The following is a 21,817-nucleotide window of genomic DNA, read 5'->3' on the forward strand; positions in this document are numbered from 1 at the left end:
CTATGAGGTTTCTAATGGTTGTTCTCAATAAATATATGAAAGATCAGACATGTATTTGGTGTAACTATTTAAGGCACATCCTATTTGTTGATACTCTTGACTTCCATGAAGATCAGATCATGTTTGAAGACAAATGAATGCAGAAAACCAAGAGATTCCAGGTTGAAAAAGAATCTGAGCCACATCTCAAAGTTTATATGGGATTGAAGGGGGGCTCAGTCTGTGTTTTGGTTGTTGGCTGGCAGCTATCCAAACAGCAGACATGTACCTTTAGGGCAAAGTGACCCATCCACAGACCACAGGATGCAGGGTCTGGGAAACATGCAAGTACTTGCTCAAACTAAAATGTCCCAGCTGTGGGTTTACATATAAACATACACATCCCATCACCCAGAGTCACTCAAAGGGGCTGATAAGGTGGGGTGAGGTGGGCCACACAGATTAAAAGAGCCAGGCGCTGGCCACATGCTGCGTTATCGGGGCGATGAATTTTTAATGGTGGCCGAAGAAAGTACAACAGGAGACGAGTGTGAGGAGCAGCGTGAGCCAGACGCACGGAGAAGACAGCTCAGTGGGCAGAGCAGGAGTCATACCTACATCCCCATAAAGTGTATATTTAACACAGAACAGCACACCGACTCTCACCGGAGTTTGGACGTGTTACTAAATCAATGCTTTGACGCACCCGGAGGGAGAGACGCGTAATAAGTAAACATCTCCGAGCCAAGACCAATGTACGCCATTACCAAAGTGACCTGAGGGCTCACATACATCCACACCGTTCACAGCAGGGAATAGAAAAACTTGGAGTCCGGTCCTAAACCATAAAAAGAGCCCGACACTCACAGGTAATAGCACCGTAATAGCCGAGCGGCTGCAGGCTGGAGGTCGGGTGGTGCAGACCGTCCCACGCCCTCAGTGAGCAGCATCAGAGCTCAGCCTCACGACTTTCACTGAGACTTCACCCTAAGTTCACTTCTAAACGCGTCAGATTGCGCGTCGCCCTCTCCAAAGCTTCATTTATTTCTCTGCGTCATCGGTGTGTCCGAGGTGAAGTGTGTGTGTGTGTGTGTGTGTTTTTTTTCCTCCAGCGCGCACCGCAGCGCACCGCACACAAACAGACACGGAGAGACTGCGGGGCTACTCACGCACGGCCTCCTGCTTCGGGTCCAGCTCGGAGCAGGTCTGCTGAAGTTGGCTGATCTTACTTTGCAGCCCCCGGACCCGCACGTTGGTGGATGCGAGCTCGTCCTCCAGCTCCTGGAATATGGAGCACGCATGTTTAGCCAAGTCCGACAGCTGCCGCAGGGTCCGAGACAGAGCCACATTACTGATGGAGACCAGGTCCTCGAAAAGCAGACCGTCCTCGTTTGGGATTTGATACCTGCACAGTGACTGGGGTTCCACGAGTCGTTTGGCAAATGGCATGTTGGTGGGGAATAAATCCAACAGAGTTCACCCAAGAGTGAGTAGAAGGCGCTTCACCCCCCTCGGCCCCTGATCCAGTGGATGTGGATTCAGCTGCTGCTCATGCCCCCCATCTTTTCAGTGGTTACAGAGGACTGCTGTGCTCCTCGCTCCTGCGCCGGGTCATCTGCTGCCCTAATACTACTGTGTGCGTTTCCCTGCTCCAAAGTAGAGGTGGCTTTAAAAAAAGAGAAAGTCTACGGAAAGACCCGGGGCGGAGTCCCAGGTCCTCCTGGATCCGGACTGCCCCCGCCCGCTGTGCTGCCCTGCTGGCTTCGTGGACGTCAGGAAAAATGAAAGCACTGATCTTGTAACACTTTGATTTGATTTATGAGACGCTGCAGACACGTCACGGTGTGTGTGATGGGAGGAAGAGGAAAGAAGGAGAGAAGCAGTGGAGAAGTTTCTAAAAACAAAACCAAAGAGCAGCAACTGATGGTGATCAGTAAATGACTGAATGCTGCGCCTGGCTGTTTGTGGTGTGGACTGTAAGAATAAAATCACCGCTTGTATCAACACAAGGACGTGTCTGAGGGGGCAGACAGATTTTACATTTAGTCGTTCGCAGCAGTGACTTACAAGTGAGGTACAAGACAAGCAAAGTATCTGAGCCAAGGAGGAAATGATTCAAGTGCTAGAAGACTTTAATCAGTAAAGACAGAACATAATCCACCGGCTGCAGCTCAACCTTTTACACATTTTGTCAAGTGAAAAGAAACAGGAAGGAAAATCCAACAGATCACTTTCAGCTTTTGGTTCTTTAGTGTGCATCGTTCCCTCGTCACTAAAGGTGTGCAGGCCCCTTCTGTCAGAGAGTGTGATTCTAAATAGCCAGCACCCACTTTTACAACTTGTAGGGCTTATGCAGAATAGGACTGAGTTGAACTTGCTGCTGTGATCCCGTCTAGGTTCGCTGTCACCTCTGTGTGCAGACCTGACAGCCCAGCTTCATTCACATTTGCTGAATGAGTGTTTAGCTAAATCCCAGCAGCTGACGGGGCCAGAATCAGCAGAGGTGACAGCCCGAAAGCCCTTCCTGTGGCCTAACTAAAGTCCACACCAGAAGTGCAGCCTTTGCAAAGGCCAGCATGGGACAAAGGAGAGGAACGGCGCATGTCGTCATCTTTGAGGAATGGTGCTTCTACAAAAGGGCTAAATCGAACAGCCGACAGCCGGTAATCTTTGTTGCCACGGTGGTCGGCTTTAACTTGTGGCCCACTGGGCTGGGGATGATCCAAGTCATCGAGAAGCTGTTGCACGTTTCATTTAATCATTTGAGGTTTTAGTATCCAGTTTAGTGTCCATTCGTTCATGACGAAGTCATTTCTGTGACACAGACTAATGCGAAGTCCGACAGAGGCTCTATTCTGTCACTAGGGATTTTTTGTCTGAGGCCACTAAACACCACCTTCTCCACTAGACGAATCATTAATAGTAATGACCATGTAGATAATAATAAGCCAGTGTGAGATGGCAATTATATCAAACAGGCGGATACTTAGAGACAACACGTGGCTGACACATATAGTTTCCCCATCACACGCAGCTGTCATCTTGAAATGCAAACCAAACACTTTTAAGTGGTATTTATAGCACAGCGAGAATGGCTGCCTGTTAAGCTGTCTGATTTAATGAAAACACACACTCCTCTCCTGACGTGCAGTATAAGGTGCATTCGACAGTATGGAGGAGATGCTGTAAGTTGAGGTGGCAGGTACTGACATGCAGAACTGTGCCAAATATTGGTTATGGCACGGAGGAGCTCCGAGCGCCTTGTTGTCTTCTGGCACCCTGCTCCTGTCTCCCAGACTGAACTCATTCACTGCAGCTTATTCATTTTCTCCATTCGTTTGTCTCAGATGTGGGAGCGGCATATGATGCCAGAATGCCTCGACGCAGGCTCACAAGTTGCTCTTTGGATTAAAGAATCTGTTTCATTTAGCTCTTTCTTTAATAAATGTCCTTAACTATTTCTATAACCCATAAGGATTCATCTGGTGAGTCAGCCCGCTGCTCGACTCACTTTAGTCACAATACACTTCCTGACAATGAGTTATTTGCTGCTATGTACGAGAAATGTGATCAATACAACAACTTGTTACAGGACCACAGTGAGTGGGGGAGTTCGGATCCACTGTGAATGAGAGAGAAATATCAGTATCAGTGTGTGAGGTGGCTGAATGGGAGCCAAGTGTGTTGCTGGATATTTCTGGACAGCAGTGGCCAAGAGTCTGGGAATACAGCCATTAGCGGTGATCTGCGTGACCTGTTGTGTCTGTGTTGGAGAAAGCACAGCTGCTTTGTGAGGGCCAAAGGGTGCACAGGGTGACTGCTGACCGATCTCTCTCTCTCTCTCTCTCTCGCACATGATATGATTATGAGTTAAATGACGTGACTTGAACGTCACCTTCGTTCGAGTGTCAAGTGAGGAAAGGTTTGGAACTTCAGTGCGTTTGCACAGTTTAAGAAATGTATTAAGTGGTTTTGCAGGTTTGCACTTTCATGCAGCACAGAGCAAATCTAAGTTGAATCTTTTGATACAGCAAAAACGTAAAACAATGTTTATATCAGTGACAGAAAATAAAAAAGGTTGGACAACTTTCTTAAAGTAAGTGTCTGTAATAAAACGATCCAAGTGAGAAAAATAGACAACTTTATTGATTAGTTTGATTGCTGTCTTCGACACAGAGCTCGGTGGTGCATGATTTTAGGTTAAGTTACAGTCCAATGGTCATATCATCATCATTTTAGCAAACATGCAGTAACATGCCATCATATAACTCATTCACTTCATTTACCATAATTAACAATCAGGAAGAGTGTTGAATAAATGACCTAAAGCAAGCTTGAGAAGCACCACATCTCCACATTCAGTTTATAAAATCAAATCCACATCAGCTTCTACAGACACTGTAGCTGTTTTGAAATCTATCCTGGACATTTTGCTCGTTTCCTTTTGACTGTTAACACTGATTGTGATGTATGGATCCAAATCCAGCGTCAAGGCGTCAACATTCTCCTGTGTTCTAATGGTCGCGCGTGCCCATGCCAGTGCTGGATGTTTAAGTGCAAAAAATAATCAGATTCAAAATATAATCTTTAGCACCATTGCTTGCTTTAGACCAAATGGACACACATGAAATACAATGTGTAGAAAAAATATACACACCCAGACCTTTAAGTGTTGAGGTCATGGCAATATCTTCACAAAATTAATACCTGGAATATCAGCAAGGGAGGTGTTATGGAAGTAACAGTAACTCAAAAGTGACAAATAAGTTAGAAGTTCAGAATGAATAAGAGGATATTTAACAAGTGCACAACACACAGTGTTTCAAAATGTATGTTCTAATCCTGCAAAGTATCACTAAGAGTAATACAAAGTAACATTTAGACAAAGTCGAAGTCTACATGTCTGGAGTGCACCTTTGTTCCTATCGTCAGCCCTTTACATTTATTCTGTATTCATCAAAAAAGACGAAAATTTTGTGTATGTTGGCTCAAACGTTTGTGTTTGGGTTCGAGACATTGATGTACTCCACTGACGCACTGGGAACGTGACTCTAACCAGACTTCTGGCTCAGTCACATCGTAGTCAGTGGCCGCAGGAGCTCCATCTGGGTCTCCAAAGTGACCCTCTCCTGATGAACCACCTGCAGTCGACAGAAAGAAAACATAACCTCTGATTACTGCGGTCTGAACTAGAGATGCACCTCAGGCAGACATTACATTATTTGCTTTGTTCGGCATGGCAATCAAGGTCTACAGCAAGATTAAAGGCTTGCTAGTGGCCATAAAGTGGTTCTTACACCCCAAAATATGACTGTAATGGACTAAACGAACAGCATACAAGCAGAAACCTTCCCTATAATATCAATAACTGGGCTAAATCAGAGCTTTGTCCTGACTGTAGCAGCATCACCTAAGTCATTTCATCTGGTAAAATATACATTATATACAGCACTGGTCTTTAGTGTTAACACTGACTTCAGTAAGAAGAGTATGACATGGAAGTGTACATGTAGTAACTGTCGGTAAAATGTGCAGTTCGTCTGGAAGATGACACTATGGAAACAGCCACAGCATATGTTTAATCAGTCAACTCTGCAAACTGTGCACTGGTATAAACACTCAGTTAGCAGTTTAACAGTATTATTAAGGTTTGACTGAAGGGAAGAATGTCAAAACCTGTTACTATGCATATGTTGTCATTTCAAACTTTACTTTGAGTTTAATGAAAAGTCTTTTTGATCCAGCCCCTCTTCTTTTCTCACACACCCTGTTGTAGTTACATGCTTGACCGGCCAAAGCTCTATTTTGAAGAAGACAGTTGTGAATGCCAGTGGCTGTTTAGTATTTCAACAAGGCTTCAGTCTATATAAAGACACGTATGCCTTTCTCTGCAGAATTCCACAAATGCTTTGAGAACTAGCAGTAGTAAGTGGGAAAGAGATGCCAATATAAAAGCATGAAGTATAAAATCCCTACTGCCAGTTTGAACTGTGCATTTTATTTAGGAGATGACCTCTGTTCTAGTCTCTGGTCTCTGTAGGTTTAAAGCTGTGTGAGTGTGAACGTTACACTACTGGATCCTTTATGAGGAGAATGACAGGCACGCAGCATGTGTCCCAAATGTGAGTGTGTGCGCCACGGGCACATTCCCACTCCGCTCTGAGTGATCGGTAAGCGGTGGACTCGTCACTGAGTGAGACCTGTGGGAGCTTCTGTTGTTCTGCTACGACACAACTGGAATTCAGCTTCTGACAAATGATTAAGAGGTTTTGAAATGACACACATGCGTCCTTTAACTAAACGGGCAGAATCAGTTTTCTTGGTCAAGCATGTTGTGCATTAATGTCCTGTAAAGAATGACAAAGACAAGGAGAAATGCACAATAACATGAGAAAAATATGATCCACACTGGTCATGGTAACTTAACACCTGCAGGATTCGATAAATGAAAAAAAAAAACAAAACAAGATGTTTAGTGCTCCCAGTAACAAAGTGCTGACCTTGAGCTGCTGTTGAAGCTCACTGTTGAGGCGGGTCAACACGGCGTTGGTTTCCCTGTTTTTACGAATCGCCATCTGGATCTCTCTCTTCTGTCGGGACAGCAGCCTGAGGCACAATTGTATCCACTTCCATATTAATAAACACACACATAAATCTGGGACAAGCCTGCTGTGCTTCCACATAACAAGGGGTGTGAGTATGAGCTTTAAAGATGGAATAAAACGCCTTGAGGTAAATCAACTCGACTCTGGCAGGTTGGGTTGCTGCGCTCAGAGACGACGGCCAGCGAGGAATGTGACCAAAGCTCAGGGCTTTTACATCAATCAAGCAGCTAAAGCTCGCAGTCACCGCTGTCACTTTCTTCTGCGCTGACTGACACTTTCAAAGGGGAGCCAGAAGCACATATGCTAGAGCCATTACGCTGGGTGAGGGTGTGTCTCAAAGTCTGTTAAATTCCCCTTTCTACATCGCTCTCAGGGTTTTACAGTCAGCAGAACAAACTTTTAGGGACTCTTTTTTTGGCCATCTGGGGCAGCATGGAAAGCTCTAAACACAATATTATCAGTAAACAAAATGAATGGTGATATGGCAGCTGTGTTGAAACATAGAGAAACATGAATATTTGTTCAAATTCATGCTTAATTCATCATCCACCTGATTCATTAAATACTATGTTCACTCTCCTTTAGCTCTATTTTGTTCCACTCAGCTTAGTTAAAAATGTTTTTTTTACTTTGTATATCTGATGTTTGGTGCTGCAAATACAGTGTATAGTTCTTTTTATAGCTGTTTCAACTGCCTCTCAATAAAAGTCACATTGAATCAAATCTGTGAGTGTAATAAACTTGTTTATATTTTTGAATTAAAGAGTGTTTGCTAACTTTTGCGCAGGTTTGGCAGGGGGAGGGAATGGCATGGCAGGTGGAAGTACGCTCTCCGGGTTCTGGCTCTCTGGATGGTATTTCCTGCGTACTGGCTTCTGTGGAGCCTGACTTTGAGGACCACCAATCACGTCCTGAAGGAAAAGTTAAATATGAGCATAGTCTCATAGACACTCACACAGCAAAACTAGCCTGGCCCTCGCAAGTCATATGAGTTCGGACCTGTTTTGAAGCATTTGTCAGCTCCTCGTTATTACGTGGACCAAATCTGGAGGGTGGACCCCGTTCCTCGGGTTTCACGTTGCTCTCCTCCTGCAACACAAACAGCAGCAAATGCATGAGTAAGAAATAATGACCAAGAAAATGACCAAAAATGAGAAGAAGTCTGTCCAGCGTGAGGGCGTAGATGTCATGATGAGGTGAAATGACATCAGAGGAGTGCTACAGAGGCAGGAGGAAGTGTGTCTGCACTGACTGGATAAACCAGCAGCCGCCCTGCAGGGACCACAGTGCAGCGCTCTCCAGATGCAGCTTCCTGCATGCTCAGGGGCAGCAGTGATGGATTAGCACACTTTCATTACATCTCTCTGCTGCAGTTCAGCCATTATTCTCTTCTAAACACGATGTACAACATATCGCCACCTGCTCTCATTCAGCAGAGAGGTTAATGTTACAAGAGTGTGGAGACGGGCCCTCCACATGAAGGGGATTTTTTTAATTTTAGCTTATTGCAAGACTGCACAACCGTTTGTTTTCAGAGTTGAAGGAATTTCTTACTAGGTAAGACCATTTGGACTTTTTTTTTGCTCTGCACCATTTCCCATCTGTAAATGTTCGATTTCGTGAATTTGATCCACTAATTTCTCTGGGCTGCTGTCTCCATCGTGGTAGCAGTTAAAATACCTTTGCTTTCCTGATGGTTTAAACAGGCCGATGCTGCTGCTGTAAATTGTACCCAAAAAACCTAAAAATGCAATTTCGCTGAGCAACGTGAATGACTCGCAAGCAGGCACAAATAAATGACCTCGAGATTCGCTGCACAGTTGGATGGGAAACATAACCACAGCATGGAAACATTTAAAAAAGCTCTGTAGTAGTTGCTAGAGTGGCAATAAACCACAGGAGCTCCATTAGCAGTATGTGTGGTCACTTCAGCACTGCATAAGAAATCCTGTTATTGTGAGAAATACCTTTGAGATTTTTACCATTGAGTAAGGAAATAAAGACACGCCCAAAGTGAGTGAACTTATTGTCACTAAAGATTTATTTGCTGACTGTAGCAGAAAGTCAGCAACCACATTAGAAGAAGGTTGAGCTCATCCAAGTCTCTGTCAGAATGTGTTAACTTATCTACTGGATTTCTCATCTCAGGATGCAGCGTTTATCTGCCATTACGTCAGATCTGCATGAGCAGTGATATTGAGCCAAAATAAACTAAAGGTAAATGAAGTCGAGTACAGTAAAAAGAAGTAAAAGTGTGAAGTGCAGGGAAATGAAGATAAGTGAAGTAAAGTGAAGAGAGAGTAAATAAAGTAGATAAAGTAAAAAAGTAAAACTGATTTAATCTAAATCACATGAAACCTTTTATTTAAAAGCAGCTGAAGCAGAGGAAGAACGGACAGTATATGTCTACAGATGCAGGTGAAGCAGTTTCTCTGTTCACTGTAACTGTAAATCCAACTGCTCCCAGCGGCTCCCTGCAAAAGCTGGCATCACACATTCACCCTTAAGTTAACACTGCCATGTTTTATGTCCAGGAAACTGTCTTTAACATCACCTGTAGTTCACTCATCTATAAAGTGTCCCTCTGGTATGATGATCTGTTTGCTTTACTAAGAGCATACATTATATAGTCACTTCATCCAGCATCGTCCAGCCTAACTTTGTAAAAAAGTCTTTTTCTTTTACGCAACAGACTTATAAACATGGTGCAGTCCTTAGCATCTGCTTCATTCATCCCTTGTTAGATTTAGATTAGGTGATGTTTAGCCTAGATTAACTATACATTGATTATTAATACAGAGGAACTACACCCACACTAAAATGAGGTGAACGGAGACACTGTTGCACACCACAACAGCCATATGTGGATACAGTTTCATAAGCAAACAGTGAGCTGAGGCACTGTGATCTAAGAACATCAACTTGGTGTGGTTATTTTCTAACATAGTGGCTGCCCATGCTTCCCAGATTAGACTCCCCACTGGACAAAAGAGGAAATGTTAAAGATCTGTGTCCACGGCGGTTTAGAAATAACAAAGCAAAAGTAAAGTTAGATGAAGGGTTATGTTCTAGGATAGTCTGTGAGCATGGCCTTTGGTGCATATTAATAATATATAAGTCTATACATTGTCATACAAGCTTTACATTTCCATCTTCACACATCATCAATGCTAAACAAGTATACACCCACAAGAACTGATAAAAAGTGTCAGGAAAGACATATGAAGGACAAAGACACCGAGGTTGAAAAGGGCTCAGAGTAAATTCACAACATGTCACTTTACCCATAAATAAATCCTTCATGTATTTGCTCACTTGCAGAGCACAGGAGAGAAGACTTGAAATAGAGCCTTGAAATAGAGGCTCATATATTTGACAAACATGACCCCGGTTACAGATTTACGGTGCAACATCTAAGATGCAAGGGGGGAATGTCGGGGAGTGGAAACGCCGACAATCTGGGATTGAATTTTGAGCCTGCCTGCTGATTTTTTTTTTCCCTCCTTTGCAGAGACAATTTCGCTGCTTGATACAACCACGCAAATAAGCAAACCATGTTACAGCAGGAAATGAGATGGTAGGCTCACCTCTTCTCTGAAGAGACTGAAGTCAGCAAAGTTTGGCTGCTGCACTTTATTCTGGGGAGTTACGTCTGAAGCGTTGATAAAGTGAGACACCTGGTGGGAGAAATGATAGGTGCTGATTCTTCCATCGTTCATTTATGAGACATGTGTAGAGCTGGAGTTCAGAGGGTAAAGTCCGCCATACTCAAACAAAGCTAACCTGTGAGGCTGATGGTCTTGGAGGGAGGGCTGGAGGAGGTGGCAGCCATCCACTTTTCACCCCTGAAATCCAGATCAAATGTTACCAAGCCATAATTTACTGTGACTTTATCTATATGTTGCCCTCACAAGTCACAATTAAACCACCCTCATTTTCAAAATCAGAAACCGCCTTGATCTCTTGTGTGGAACTCACCTTTCAGATGGAACAATAAAAAAAAAAAAAAAACATTTTTCTCTATTTCCCCTTTTATTCTTCCATGAAAGGAGAACTATTACAAACACGCTATAGTTCCAGACAGTGAGTTGGGAAGCTAACCCAGTGAAAGCAGCTGGGTTAAGTCAGGCAGAGGCTGTACCTGGAGCGCCCTGCTGGAAGAGCTTGTTGAGGTCCAGTGAGGAGGCTCTGGAGTGGGTCTTCTGTGGTCTAGGAGGAGGGGTGGGAGGCTCCTCTGCCTTCTTCACTGCATCTTCGAAAGAAGTGCTGGAGTAAGACCTGCAGGTGAGGTCAAAGAGGAATAATAAAAATAAAAGATATAACCAGGTTAATGAGCAGTTCAGGACTTTAGGCTTTACGTCTGTGTTGTAATGGAGTGATGCTTTTTACCTCGGTCTAGTTTTTGTCCTCATTTGTGGGTCCAGGTCGTGAGGCGGCTCTGTGAAGAAGGATACATAAAATGAATGAACAATTGTACATCAGGCTTTTAGTCTTGTTTGAGCTGTTGGAAATGAGAAACAACTACTTCCCTTTGAAACCACACGATGCTATTTTAATTATGCACACAAGCTCAATCAGCATCATACAGTATTCTCGCATGTTATTCATGTCATGCAGCCTTTTTGCTGTTTATATTAACATTTACATTATATATTAGCATTTATATTAAAATATACTATATCACTCTGACATGCCTGATATCGTCAGGTGCTTACAGAATATTCTGTTTTGCTATACTACGATGTCAAATAAATCTGAAATCTGCAACACATGATGTATTCATGCACAGGAACAAAGTAGTCACGCTAATTTTCAGATGTGAAAGGAGGGTTGGCATCACCTGGCCTCTGAGGAAAAGCACCACATTCTAAAGACAGTTTCTCTTGAGTCGTCATCCCACCTTTCACACTTGAATCTGTAGACACAGTGATGAAGACAGCAGCTGTAGGATTATACACAGAAATCCTGCAGCACGTCATATAATGTTTGTCAACATATGTCTTTTGTATAGTGGACTATCATGCACTCAACAAATATGATCCTGAGTATGACAAAAGATACGGTTTGTGTCTTTGTTTTCTTGCAGTATATATTGTGTATAAACCATATAAAACATTTTTTATTGTTTCTGATTAGAAAAAGTTCATTGTTTTAGTTTTTTGTGCTTTCTGAGAGCCAGTATCCCACCTAATGCGACTGTATCAAAGCACACGATTGACTCAGAGGAAATACATGTGCCAATGTTTTTCAGTATTGTTTGCTCCTTTTTACCTTGTTTACTTGATTCCTCTTTCAAATCTTTTGTTGTGGCCAGACTTGGCTGGAGCCTCTCTATAATCCCTCGATCCTAAACAAACAAAAAAAGAAAAAGGAGAAACAGATCTGTTATATAGATTACAAAACCACTGAGATTTAAATCATTAAAGTGCATTTAAAGTGAATTACAAGGTGCATGGTGCCTTAAGTTTCAACGTGATGCATTTGATGTGTAGCTTATTAGTGCCCCCTACAGGCAGTAGAGAGGGACTACACAAAGTCGTGCAATAGTATGTTGTCTGAGAGTTGCCTCACCATCTGACTAGGCCTTGGTTCAGTATCCTCAAAGACAATAAGAGGTTCTGCACTCTGCAAAAAAGCACAGTTTAATGACTCTCAGTCTAAGGTACGACTATCAAACAGTCAGCTTCAAGCTTGTCTTCCTCTTACTTCAGGAGTGTCCGGTATGTCGTCTTCCTGCTGCATGAACCCGGGCTGCAGAGCTGGAGGAAGGCTCTCTGGGAGAGGGTACCCATTCTTGCGTGCCACAATTAAGTGAAAGGCTGTGCAGAACTCAGAGAAGGTGAGAGCTCCATCTCTATCCACATCACTCAACTCCCTTAAAAAAAATCAGTTTAAGAGATGAAGGATATCTGCAGAACCTGAGGGTGGAGCTATGAGCTGTAGACTCGAACGATAATCCTGACTAATAAATGTAGGTTATCCCCAATGATGGTGTCATAAACCTTCTCTTATATTGTGATTTAGTTTTGAAGGTTTTTAACCTTTAAATAGTTCCTAAATACATATTTACAGATTTTTTAACCATGTTCACCTGATTTGCTGTGTACTTAACTAGCTATACTAGCAATTTATTAGAGTGAATTAATTGGAAGTTTATTAATTGAATGCTTTTCTACTGATTATTATTATATTATTATTATGAAACTGATTATACTATTGGACAGATTTATTAATAATGAAATCTAAATTAAGACATATAATTACACATAAATACTTTAAAGTGCAAACTAAGCTGCTGGCTGTAGCTTTAAATTTAGCTTGTTTATAGACACAACAGTAGTATTTTCTCATGTAGCATGAATGTTGTATTTTCCAATAAAATTGTCTTGTATTTATAACAATAACTTTGTTCAGATGATCAGTTTTGTTGCGTTTGTAACTGCATTTAGCTTTAGTTCAGCTAACTGCAGCAGCAATGACACAGCCTGCCATGGCTTCAAACTCGTCATTAAAGACTCTAACATCCCATGAAGCAATTTTAAAAATACAATTCCAATCAAAATGTATTTTACATGGTCAGCAGTGTTTTGCGAGAAATAGCGTTTAAACTATTTTTCTGGATCAATTATTGTTGTCACACAGTGAACAAAGTGTGGTGCTTGGCTGATAAGCACCCAGCAGACCCCAGAAGGGAACAAGGACAAACAACACTACGAGTCAGCACTTACCAAATGTGTGAAAGCTCTGGTATCGGGAGCTTGGATTTAGTGAAAAAGTTTTTTGCAACGGCTCCTAGAAAAAGGAAAAAGTGAGTAGTTTGCAAGTTGTTTTTGAATTTATAATAAAGTGCTGTGAGGGTGGGGTGGGGGGAGGCAGCATACCCAGGATGAGGGCATCCAAGTCAGGCTGCAGACTTTTGAACTGATTAGTGTAATACTCCAGCTGTTCCTCTGTGATCCTCCAGGGGTCGTCATCCGCATAGTCCACTATACTCTGCTGATCCAGCCTCTCTGCTGACGAAGCCTGAGTATAGACGCGAAAGAAAAAAGTAAAAGTAGTAGCAAGATCATAGTATAGACTTAATTCATGATATAAAACATTTACATCACAAGTTGTAAAAAGAAAACCTGTATCTGAGCCATAGGGGGATGCTCCACAGTGGGTTTGGTCCCGTAGTTACAGGGTGAGGAGTGCTGCTCCAGCTGAACGACTTGCCGCGGCAAATGTTTGCTTTCATATGCTGAAGGGTAGAAGAGAAACAGAGCTTTGGCGGAGGAGAAACATGAAACCAACAAGCAGTGACTAAATACCAATCATGCTCCTCAAAAAAAATGAAATTTCCACATCAATAGGACCGGGGCAGATTAAGGTGAGAAGAGATCAATCAGAGATGGCCTGTTTGGAGGAATGATGAAGTGTCAGAGATGCAGGAAAACGCAACTCTTTCAGTTCACAATTTAGTTACTGTAAGACACTGAACTCAACTGTTTTACTAGGGAACTGAAAAAACGGAGCAATAAAATTACAGGAAAGAGGCTATGAAGCAGACAGTGTTCCTCCCTTGAAGCCGGCTCTCTTACTCTAGATGCAAAGTAAAATGCCACGTTAAAGGAGTCTGAGTAAATATACTTGTCTTACTCATCTGTGACTCTGTTCCATTTCTTTGCTTGGCATACGGGTAGCTGTGGTAGGTCGCTGGAGAGCGAGGTGGTGAACTGCACGGTGATCGTGGTGGGGACCAAGGTTCCTTTCAAAACATGGAGACCATATGTGTTACTTCACATGCAAACTGCTGTTTCTACAACTTTCCTGAGATAGTGAGTCCTGAATGACATCGTGTGGTTCATGGTCAGCACCTTAAAGCTGCATTCACTGATTTATCTGCCCCCTGAATGATGCACAAAATACAGTAAAACTCACATATTATTAGCTCATTAAGTTGTTGTGGCTGATGAGAGTTTTGTTTTGGCTCCAAACTGCTTTGAGCAACAACTAAAACATTTAGTCTGTGGGCCATAAAATCAAAACAATGAACAAAAAAAGATGATAACACATCCCCTAGAGCTAGTAGGAGGATTTGTGACTATAAGCAACACTGTTTACATCCCACATAGTGATTTTACCTTTGTATTTATGTAAAAATTATTTAGATGTGATTATGAAAATAATACCTGACCAACACTCACTCCAGTGCCACTAAACACTAATCAATTCTAGATTTATCCACTTATTATTTAATTATTTAGCTTATTTCTCTTTCTTTCTCTAATCTTCTCATGGTTATAGCTGACTGAATGTTTTTTTCCAGTGAACCATTTTTGGTCAACTCTAAACATTACCTTGAGGTACAGTGATTCTCCTCCCTTTTAGTAAGACGTGTTAATAATTAACCTGTGTGTTGCTGCTGAGCTTACAGTCCAGTTACGTGATATCTTGGAGCATCAGAACAGTTTGACCCAAGCGTACCTTCTTCTCTACGTTGGACTCCGGGTGCCTTAAGGTGCTCTTTTCTGCTGGAGTCCAGGAACCAGAACTGGGTGCTGTCCCACACTGAGCCCCTTGACTGTCTAAGCTTGGAGGGATGGTTAAGTAACGCATCTCTGGGTCATTCTTCAGGCCAACAAATCTGGGCAGAGGTAGATCTGACAAACAAACAAATGGACCCCAGTGGGATTAATAAAGATGTTTGAATTGAACTGAACAACATTTGTTTCTTATTCTATATGTTACTTTTTCTGTTTGGAAATAGCTGTAAAACAAATGTATTTAATGAATGTTAAGATATTTCTTCCTCTTATCTGATCAGCAGCTTCCTGTCTGATGACCTTTGACACAACTGGATTATACAAGGAATTAATCAGGATGAGCATTTTCATGTGTAACGCTGCAGTGCTGAGCTACTGCAACATACTTGGTAAACCTGAAACTCATACTCTTCCTAATAATCCATGGAGCTACTGTATCATGTGCTGTGCAAGAAAAAGATTTGTAATAAGGGCAAACACACTTAGCCCTTTCCACGCAACTCCCCTTTCATCCAGATTAAACCAAATCCTGCCATGTTAAGATAATCTCGTGATCCCCTGTTGCTCTCATAAGACGCCACCACTCTGAGCAGCAGACTTACTGGCTGTTACACTCTCCAGGCGGACGGGCAGACCAGACTGGGCGGCCGCAAGCAGCTTCAGGGCCACGTAGAACTGAGGTGTACCGAAGTAACCCAGACGCTTGGCTCCACACACCTCAGTCACCTGAAAAGACAAAGTTTAGACATATACATTTTCAATTAAACCAGAACGATGGGTTGGTTTGAACACCACGTTACCCAGATAAATCTTATTTTTCCTGTTGCTTTCCTTTTTCCAATCAACGACCCAGGACCAGAGTAATCTTTAGCATGTGATTTTACACCCTGGTAAAGTTAATGTGTAGCACAAAAGTACAGGCTCTACTAACAGAATACAGCTAGAAGAAACATATGCAAGGGATAAGCAGCCCAGTACAATCTGTTTATTCAGTACTCTTTTGATTAGAGGTGGACTCACTCAGGGCAGCAAAGAAGATTAGGTTGAATATACAGTATGTAAGACAATCTGGGAAAGAAAATCTATGTGGAAAACTGAGTTTATTGTGTCACCGTGAACACAATGTTTTCACCACAGAGACCCGATTAACAGTAATTCCTTTTTGTCATGGAAGTATTAATGGCTCCGGTTTCCTTCGCACACATGCTACTCTCTACTCAGAATCCTAGAAACCAACCAGGAATACAAACCAGGGAACCAAATCATCTTTGGATAATTTGGGTAAACACAAATTTGTTTAAGAATATGCATGTAAATGTAATATCAACTGGAGTTTTATCAGTATTAAAATGTGAGTTTCACATATCTGTCCTTCATAATGTAAGACTGATGGCTGGGTTGGAATTCATTAGGAATAGCGTGACATGTTTGAAAGTATGCTTATTTGTGGAAATCGCCAACACTCTCAGGTTTCTACATGAGATGAAGCTACTGGAGGTTAACTTAACTTAGCATAAACACTGAGAAGAAAGCATGGTCAAATTTGAGTCCATCCCCAAATAGCACATAGGCTAAATAAGACAACACTGACTGTTAACTCAATTGCAAAAAGGTTAACACTGGTCAACCAACACTAACACATAAGACCCTAAAGTCTAATTTTAAGTGAGTGAGGTGCAGTGTGGTGTAAACCACATGCACCGATCTCTCACAGCTGAGCAACATTCGCACATTTGCCTACTAAATTCTGCAGACAGGTTTTTCTGGTAATGTCAACGAGGCTAGGCCGAGTGATGGGAACACCTCTCTCTGTATATTACAATACAGTTCATCAGCTGCACAAACAGCCTGCAGAATGACACCTCACTAAAACAAAAGCTTCACCAAGCAGGATTTTGTGCAGCGCTGTGGTATTAGACTGCATTAGTTTGAGTCAATATGTTTCTGAAGTCTAAATGACAGGTGCTGCTGTTAATAGCCACTGTCTAATGAGTTTGATGGCTGGGTGGAGTACATGTGGCCCGCATCACCTTATGTGACATTATTTCTGCTGGATCTGCATTGTGTTCATTCGCCAGTTTTCGCAGCGACATGAGATCCAGCACAACTACGGGCCAGCGAGAGGCTGAGTCGACATTAGAGGTCACGTCTGCAGCGCTGGTGACTGTGACTGAGGTCGGCAGAGAAAGATTGATGAGGAGATTATTTCGAGAACACCAGTGCAGGCATAGAGGAACCAGACTGACAAGCTGGATCTGCGGCCTGAGGGGGCCAAGTCATTTAAAGAAGATGAGGAAACCTTTCATGTGACATTTAATTTCATCGCTGGTGTGACTTTCCAGAAATGAATAAAGTCCATGTCTTGTTGACAGTCTAAATGAAAAGAGTAAATATTAACCCTGTTAGTATGATGAATCTGACACACACGAGCTTTCACACACACATTGTCTTTTTAAGGTAGCAGCAGAAAGAAAGATATTATCTTCTATAACTCATACATTATTGCACATATCTGCTGTTTGTGTCACAGTCATATGCTAAATAAATAGCTAACTAACTAACTAACTAACTAACTAACTAACTAACTAACTAACTAAATAAATAGATCCAGATACAACCATACCATACTGTTGTGGAATAGCAGGTACTGTATAGAACTGATGTTTGAAATACATGCACTTTTATTTTAGGGAACTAAAAAGTAAAAATACTGTACTTTTTACTGCTTTTACACTGTGGAGCAGAAGATACAGTTACTTGTTACTGAAGAACATGATTTTATATAATTATCATAATGTAACAAAAACACAACAGGGCTAGTTACAACCGTACAATACTACTACTAATGCATTAATGTGTCTGTAATAAACATTTCATTATGTAAAACATACTTAATAACAGCCTATATCTGCCTCACAGTCCCATCACGTTTGAGTTTCAGTGCTCAGTGTCTACCTGCTACTTCTATTTAAGCATGATCTGAGTACTCAGACCACACCTTGTTCAACCAGACAGGTTCAGCAGCCACGTGTTAACGCAGACGACTTTAACTACACTCGGACAACATCGCTGGTATTCATGGTTAATTCTGAACGTTACACTAAACTGTGTTTTCACACTGGCTGTCGTGGCTGTTATCAGGCTCACATGATAAAATGCCATGAGAAGCATTCGCTTACTTGGCAAAGAAAATAGTCTCAGTCAATAACAGCAGGACCCAAAGTCTGAACTCTAAGTCCATGAATGAGCATAATAATTGATTTCTTTGCAGAGTAATGTGCAGGAAGCAGAGCCCCTCTCTGAATGACTGCTGCCTTTACAGCCAGTAGAAACAGCTCAGCAGGAAGAAGTGTCTTTCTTTTACTGCTGCAAACACAGGTTAGACATAAAGAGCCTTCTTCTCGAAATCAGGTCAATCTTAAGAATGAATCAGCAAAAACACACCTCGACATAAAGAACATGATGGAAAATTCTTATTATGACAGCAGAAAGACTATTTACACTAAAAGCAAGTCAAGTCAAATGATAACACGACTTCTGTGTTATCATCCAGTATCCTGGAGGAAATGCACCATTTATGATTTACTGATACTGAGTCACACAATGACCCAGAAGTCAGAGCTGCGTCCAAGAGTGATCCTGCAGGCATCCTGCAGCAGGGCCAAACACAGCTCAGGAGGCCGCGTGTCAATCACCCTGAGAGCGGTGGCAGTGATCCAGGCCGGACAGGAAGGAAGAGGAGCTCAATGCCCAACTTCCTGACACCCACACAGAGACACAATAGGCTGCGATCGCAGAGAGCCGACCCCTCGGGACAGAGAGTGGTGTGAACAGGCTGCAGGCTGCAACCTGCTGTGTTCATCTGAGCTGGAAAAATATGTTGATATTCCTGTCATGGGTCAGCAAAATATATCTGACTCAGTAGTTCTACACAGGAGCCAATACAAAACGGAGCTGAACTGCTAATATGTTTACTGTTTTGTATCAAATCTGTAATGACCTAATGTTATTTGTACTTTGAGTTTTTGTTTGTTTTGTTTTAGAATTTGTTTTCTAACAACGTCACTGGGTCATCTCATCTGCACGGTATGAAAATCAGAGCAGACAGTTGGATTTTCCAAAACTTGTGTAATGTCTGCTTATATTGATTTGAGTAAATGTGAAATCCCTCTGTAAGTGTGATGTGAGGATTGTGTTTTTCGTCTTTCGAGCTGAACAGCCTGGCTTCCAGGAGTGGGCTGTTCAATTTTCATTGTTTCTGCACAGGAAATTAGGTAGCTGGTTGGACAAAACTGTCCCTTTTGGGCTCTGGAAAACTGGGTTATCCTAACACATCACAACAATTAAATGATTCATAGAGAAAACAGTCAACATCTTTTGAACATGATCCTCAGGTGTGATGGGTTGAAACACCATAAAATCAGGTTTGGGCCTTTTAAAAGAGGAGATCTTGTACATGAAACTTCCTTAAGTACAAACCCTGACACGTTGGGAATGTATTTCTCATAGCAGCACATAGTAGTGGACCTCTGAGGGCACTACTAACTGTACTTGCGTTGATACAACAACAAGCCTATAAGCAGCTGGACTCTGTGCAAGTTGGTGTAAGACTCCAAATAGACTCATGCACAGCTACTGCAGTCAGCAAACTGCCTTCCTGTGTGACAGGGGGGTTAAAGAAGAGTGTGTAACACCTCACACAACCACAAAGACAGTTCACACAGAAAATCAGCACATGGATTTGAGACATCAGAGTCTCTGCAGACCTCTGAGGCTTGGGCAGCAGCAGCAGCAGCAGCAGCTGCAGCTGCAGCTCTCAGCCCCCTCGCACTTGACAACATGTGATGACCAAGCAGGCGCACACTCACTTTATGCAGGGTTTCTGGAGGTAGCTGAGACGCCTTGAACAGCTCTGCCACTTTGCCGGACGACAGTTTTCCTGAAGTGTCAGCTTGACACAGACTGTGGAGACCTGAGTAATACCTCTGTTCGTGCTCATTCAGGGAGATGAAACTCCCTGCAGACGCCGCACCGGATTCCTGATCCATTCCCGGGGCTGACGCATGGAGGATCCGCTGGAGAAGCTCTACATCCAAACAGATCGATGCATCCTACTCCGGACACCGGCTCCTGTTTCAAGTCGGAAGTGGGGGTTTGGCAAGAGGAGGCCGGTATCACCTCCGGCAGGAGTGCTGTCTGAGAGGGCAGCCTGCCTGCTCGCCTCAGGATCATCCACTCCTACTGCCTATTGTGACTGGTTGTAGCAGTACCAGCCTGAGCCTGCAGGGGGCGGTAGACCACAGGAAGGGAGGGGGGGGGGGGGGGGGGGGGGCATTGTCTAGGAAATAAGAGGCTGCTTTATTTTACCACACCCCACACAGGAAAGATTGCTGCTTGAATGATTTCTTTTCTTTGAGGGCTCCCTCTGTGAGGACTGATCCTACACCAGCAGTGTTTAAATGTGTGAATCTGTGTATGATGCTTTTTTAATCTGTGTATGATGCTTTTTTAATCTGTGTATGATGCTTTAGGGCCCCCCCCCCCCCCCCGTCGCCCCCTCTGGAGGTCTCTGGCTCTCCCCCAGTTTGCTGCTGCATACAAAAAATAAACAGAACCTGTTTTCATCCTAACTTCAGAATTATTGCAACAACGGAACAACTCAGCTGCTATATTTCCCATTTGCAGGTGAAAAGCGGAAGTTTTAAGCAGTAACAATCACCCTGACCCTCACATTCAGCATATGCTAGATAGTGCTGCATGTGGACGACTCCGACCTTTGCTGCTTGTATTTTTTAATGATACAGGTAGATAATGATGCCTAAATAAATACCACTGTATAACAGAAAGTCCTTCTGTCACCCCTGTGTCCTATAATGTCTTTAAAATGATGGATCATTGTTTATACATGCTTATGTATGAATATTTAACATTTTAAGACTCATCTAGCTTATATGGTGAATAATGTATTCACAGATGTAAGTTATTAATGGGATATTAGATCACTGTTGGCTGTTTTGTTTTTTTATTAATTGGTAATAAAACATAAAAAAGTGTCTGCATGGTTAAAATGTAAAAAACAAACAAACAAAAAAAGAAGTAGCAGGTGCATGCTGTACTGTTATAGGTCTTAGCTTTTCCATTACCCTGATAGGTAAAAATCCAGATGACATCATTAGTGTAATTTGTCAGGAGTAGATGAGAAACTGCATGTGTGAATTCAGTGGAGCATCCCTTTAAGAAAAAGCCTGACGTGTAAACAGTTGTATTTTTCTTTTAGTATTATGTTGTTGTTGTTGTTGATATTGGATGCATGTTGTTATATCGCTGCATATTTTAATCAGTTTAATGATGCAGCTTGGTTATTATGATGTTTTAATGTTTTAGTCTGAATGGATAAAATTAAAAAATAAAAAAGACTTTTTTTCCATGTTCAAGTCCTTTTTCCTCCACTGGGCCTCTACTGCCATCATGTGTTCAGCACAAATGCTGCAGTCTATGGCATCAGACCAAAAGCAGTCAATTAGTATTTAAAAGCCTGAACTGGGAGCAAGCCAAAAGGCAGAGACATTATTGCAAGATCTTCTTTTAAACTCCCACTAAAATTGTGTTTTATTTCAGTTTATTAGTTTTTTTTTTTTTTTGTCTCACGCTATAGAATGACAGAAACAGTATTCTTTATGTAAACATTCATAAAAATATAATAATGAA

General features: G+C 42.3%; 2 protein-coding genes across 3 annotated transcripts in view; both read right to left on the reverse strand.

Moving 5' to 3' along the window:
• nhsa (Nance-Horan syndrome a (congenital cataracts and dental anomalies)) overlaps nt 1–1,633 on the reverse strand; it is a 50,484-nt gene extending 48,851 nt beyond the window's left edge. Inside the window, exon 1 of the mRNA XM_026345187.1 lies at nt 1,149–1,633. Coding sequence (XP_026200972.1) covers nt 1,149–1,428 — 280 coding nt within the window. The 5' untranslated portion in view covers nt 1,429–1,633. The remainder of the gene's footprint in view (nt 1–1,148) is intronic.
• A 2,466-nt stretch (nt 1,634–4,099) lies between these two features.
• On the reverse strand, nt 4,100–20,371 carry reps2 (RALBP1 associated Eps domain containing 2). 2 transcript variants are annotated; one of them, XR_003297913.2, is made up of 20 exons: nt 19,978–20,371; nt 15,712–15,835; nt 15,051–15,226; nt 14,223–14,331; nt 13,712–13,824; nt 13,466–13,607; nt 13,313–13,376; nt 12,291–12,459; nt 12,156–12,209; nt 11,856–11,931; nt 11,425–11,499; nt 10,974–11,022; nt 10,726–10,862; nt 10,368–10,429; nt 10,172–10,261; nt 7,584–7,673; nt 7,362–7,495; nt 6,480–6,585; nt 4,687–5,120; nt 4,100–4,642 (listed from the first exon to the last, which is right to left on the reverse strand). XR_003297913.2 is itself a non-coding variant. In XM_026346075.2 (19 exons), the coding sequence occupies exons 1-19, from the start codon at nt 20,155–20,157 to the stop codon at nt 5,052–5,054; spliced, it is 2,019 nt and encodes a 672-aa protein (XP_026201860.1). In that variant the 5' UTR covers nt 20,158–20,371; the 3' UTR covers nt 4,100–5,051. The 2 variants fall into 2 exon arrangements, 1 of the variants encoding a protein (XP_026201860.1); XM_026346075.2 differs by having other exon boundaries at nt 4,100–5,120.
• Between the last annotated feature and the right edge of the window lie 1,446 nt (nt 20,372–21,817).

This window comes from Anabas testudineus, chromosome 4 (genome assembly GCF_900324465.2).
Source record: "Anabas testudineus chromosome 4, fAnaTes1.2, whole genome shotgun sequence".
Classification (NCBI taxonomy): Eukaryota; Metazoa; Chordata; class Actinopteri; order Anabantiformes; family Anabantidae; genus Anabas; species Anabas testudineus.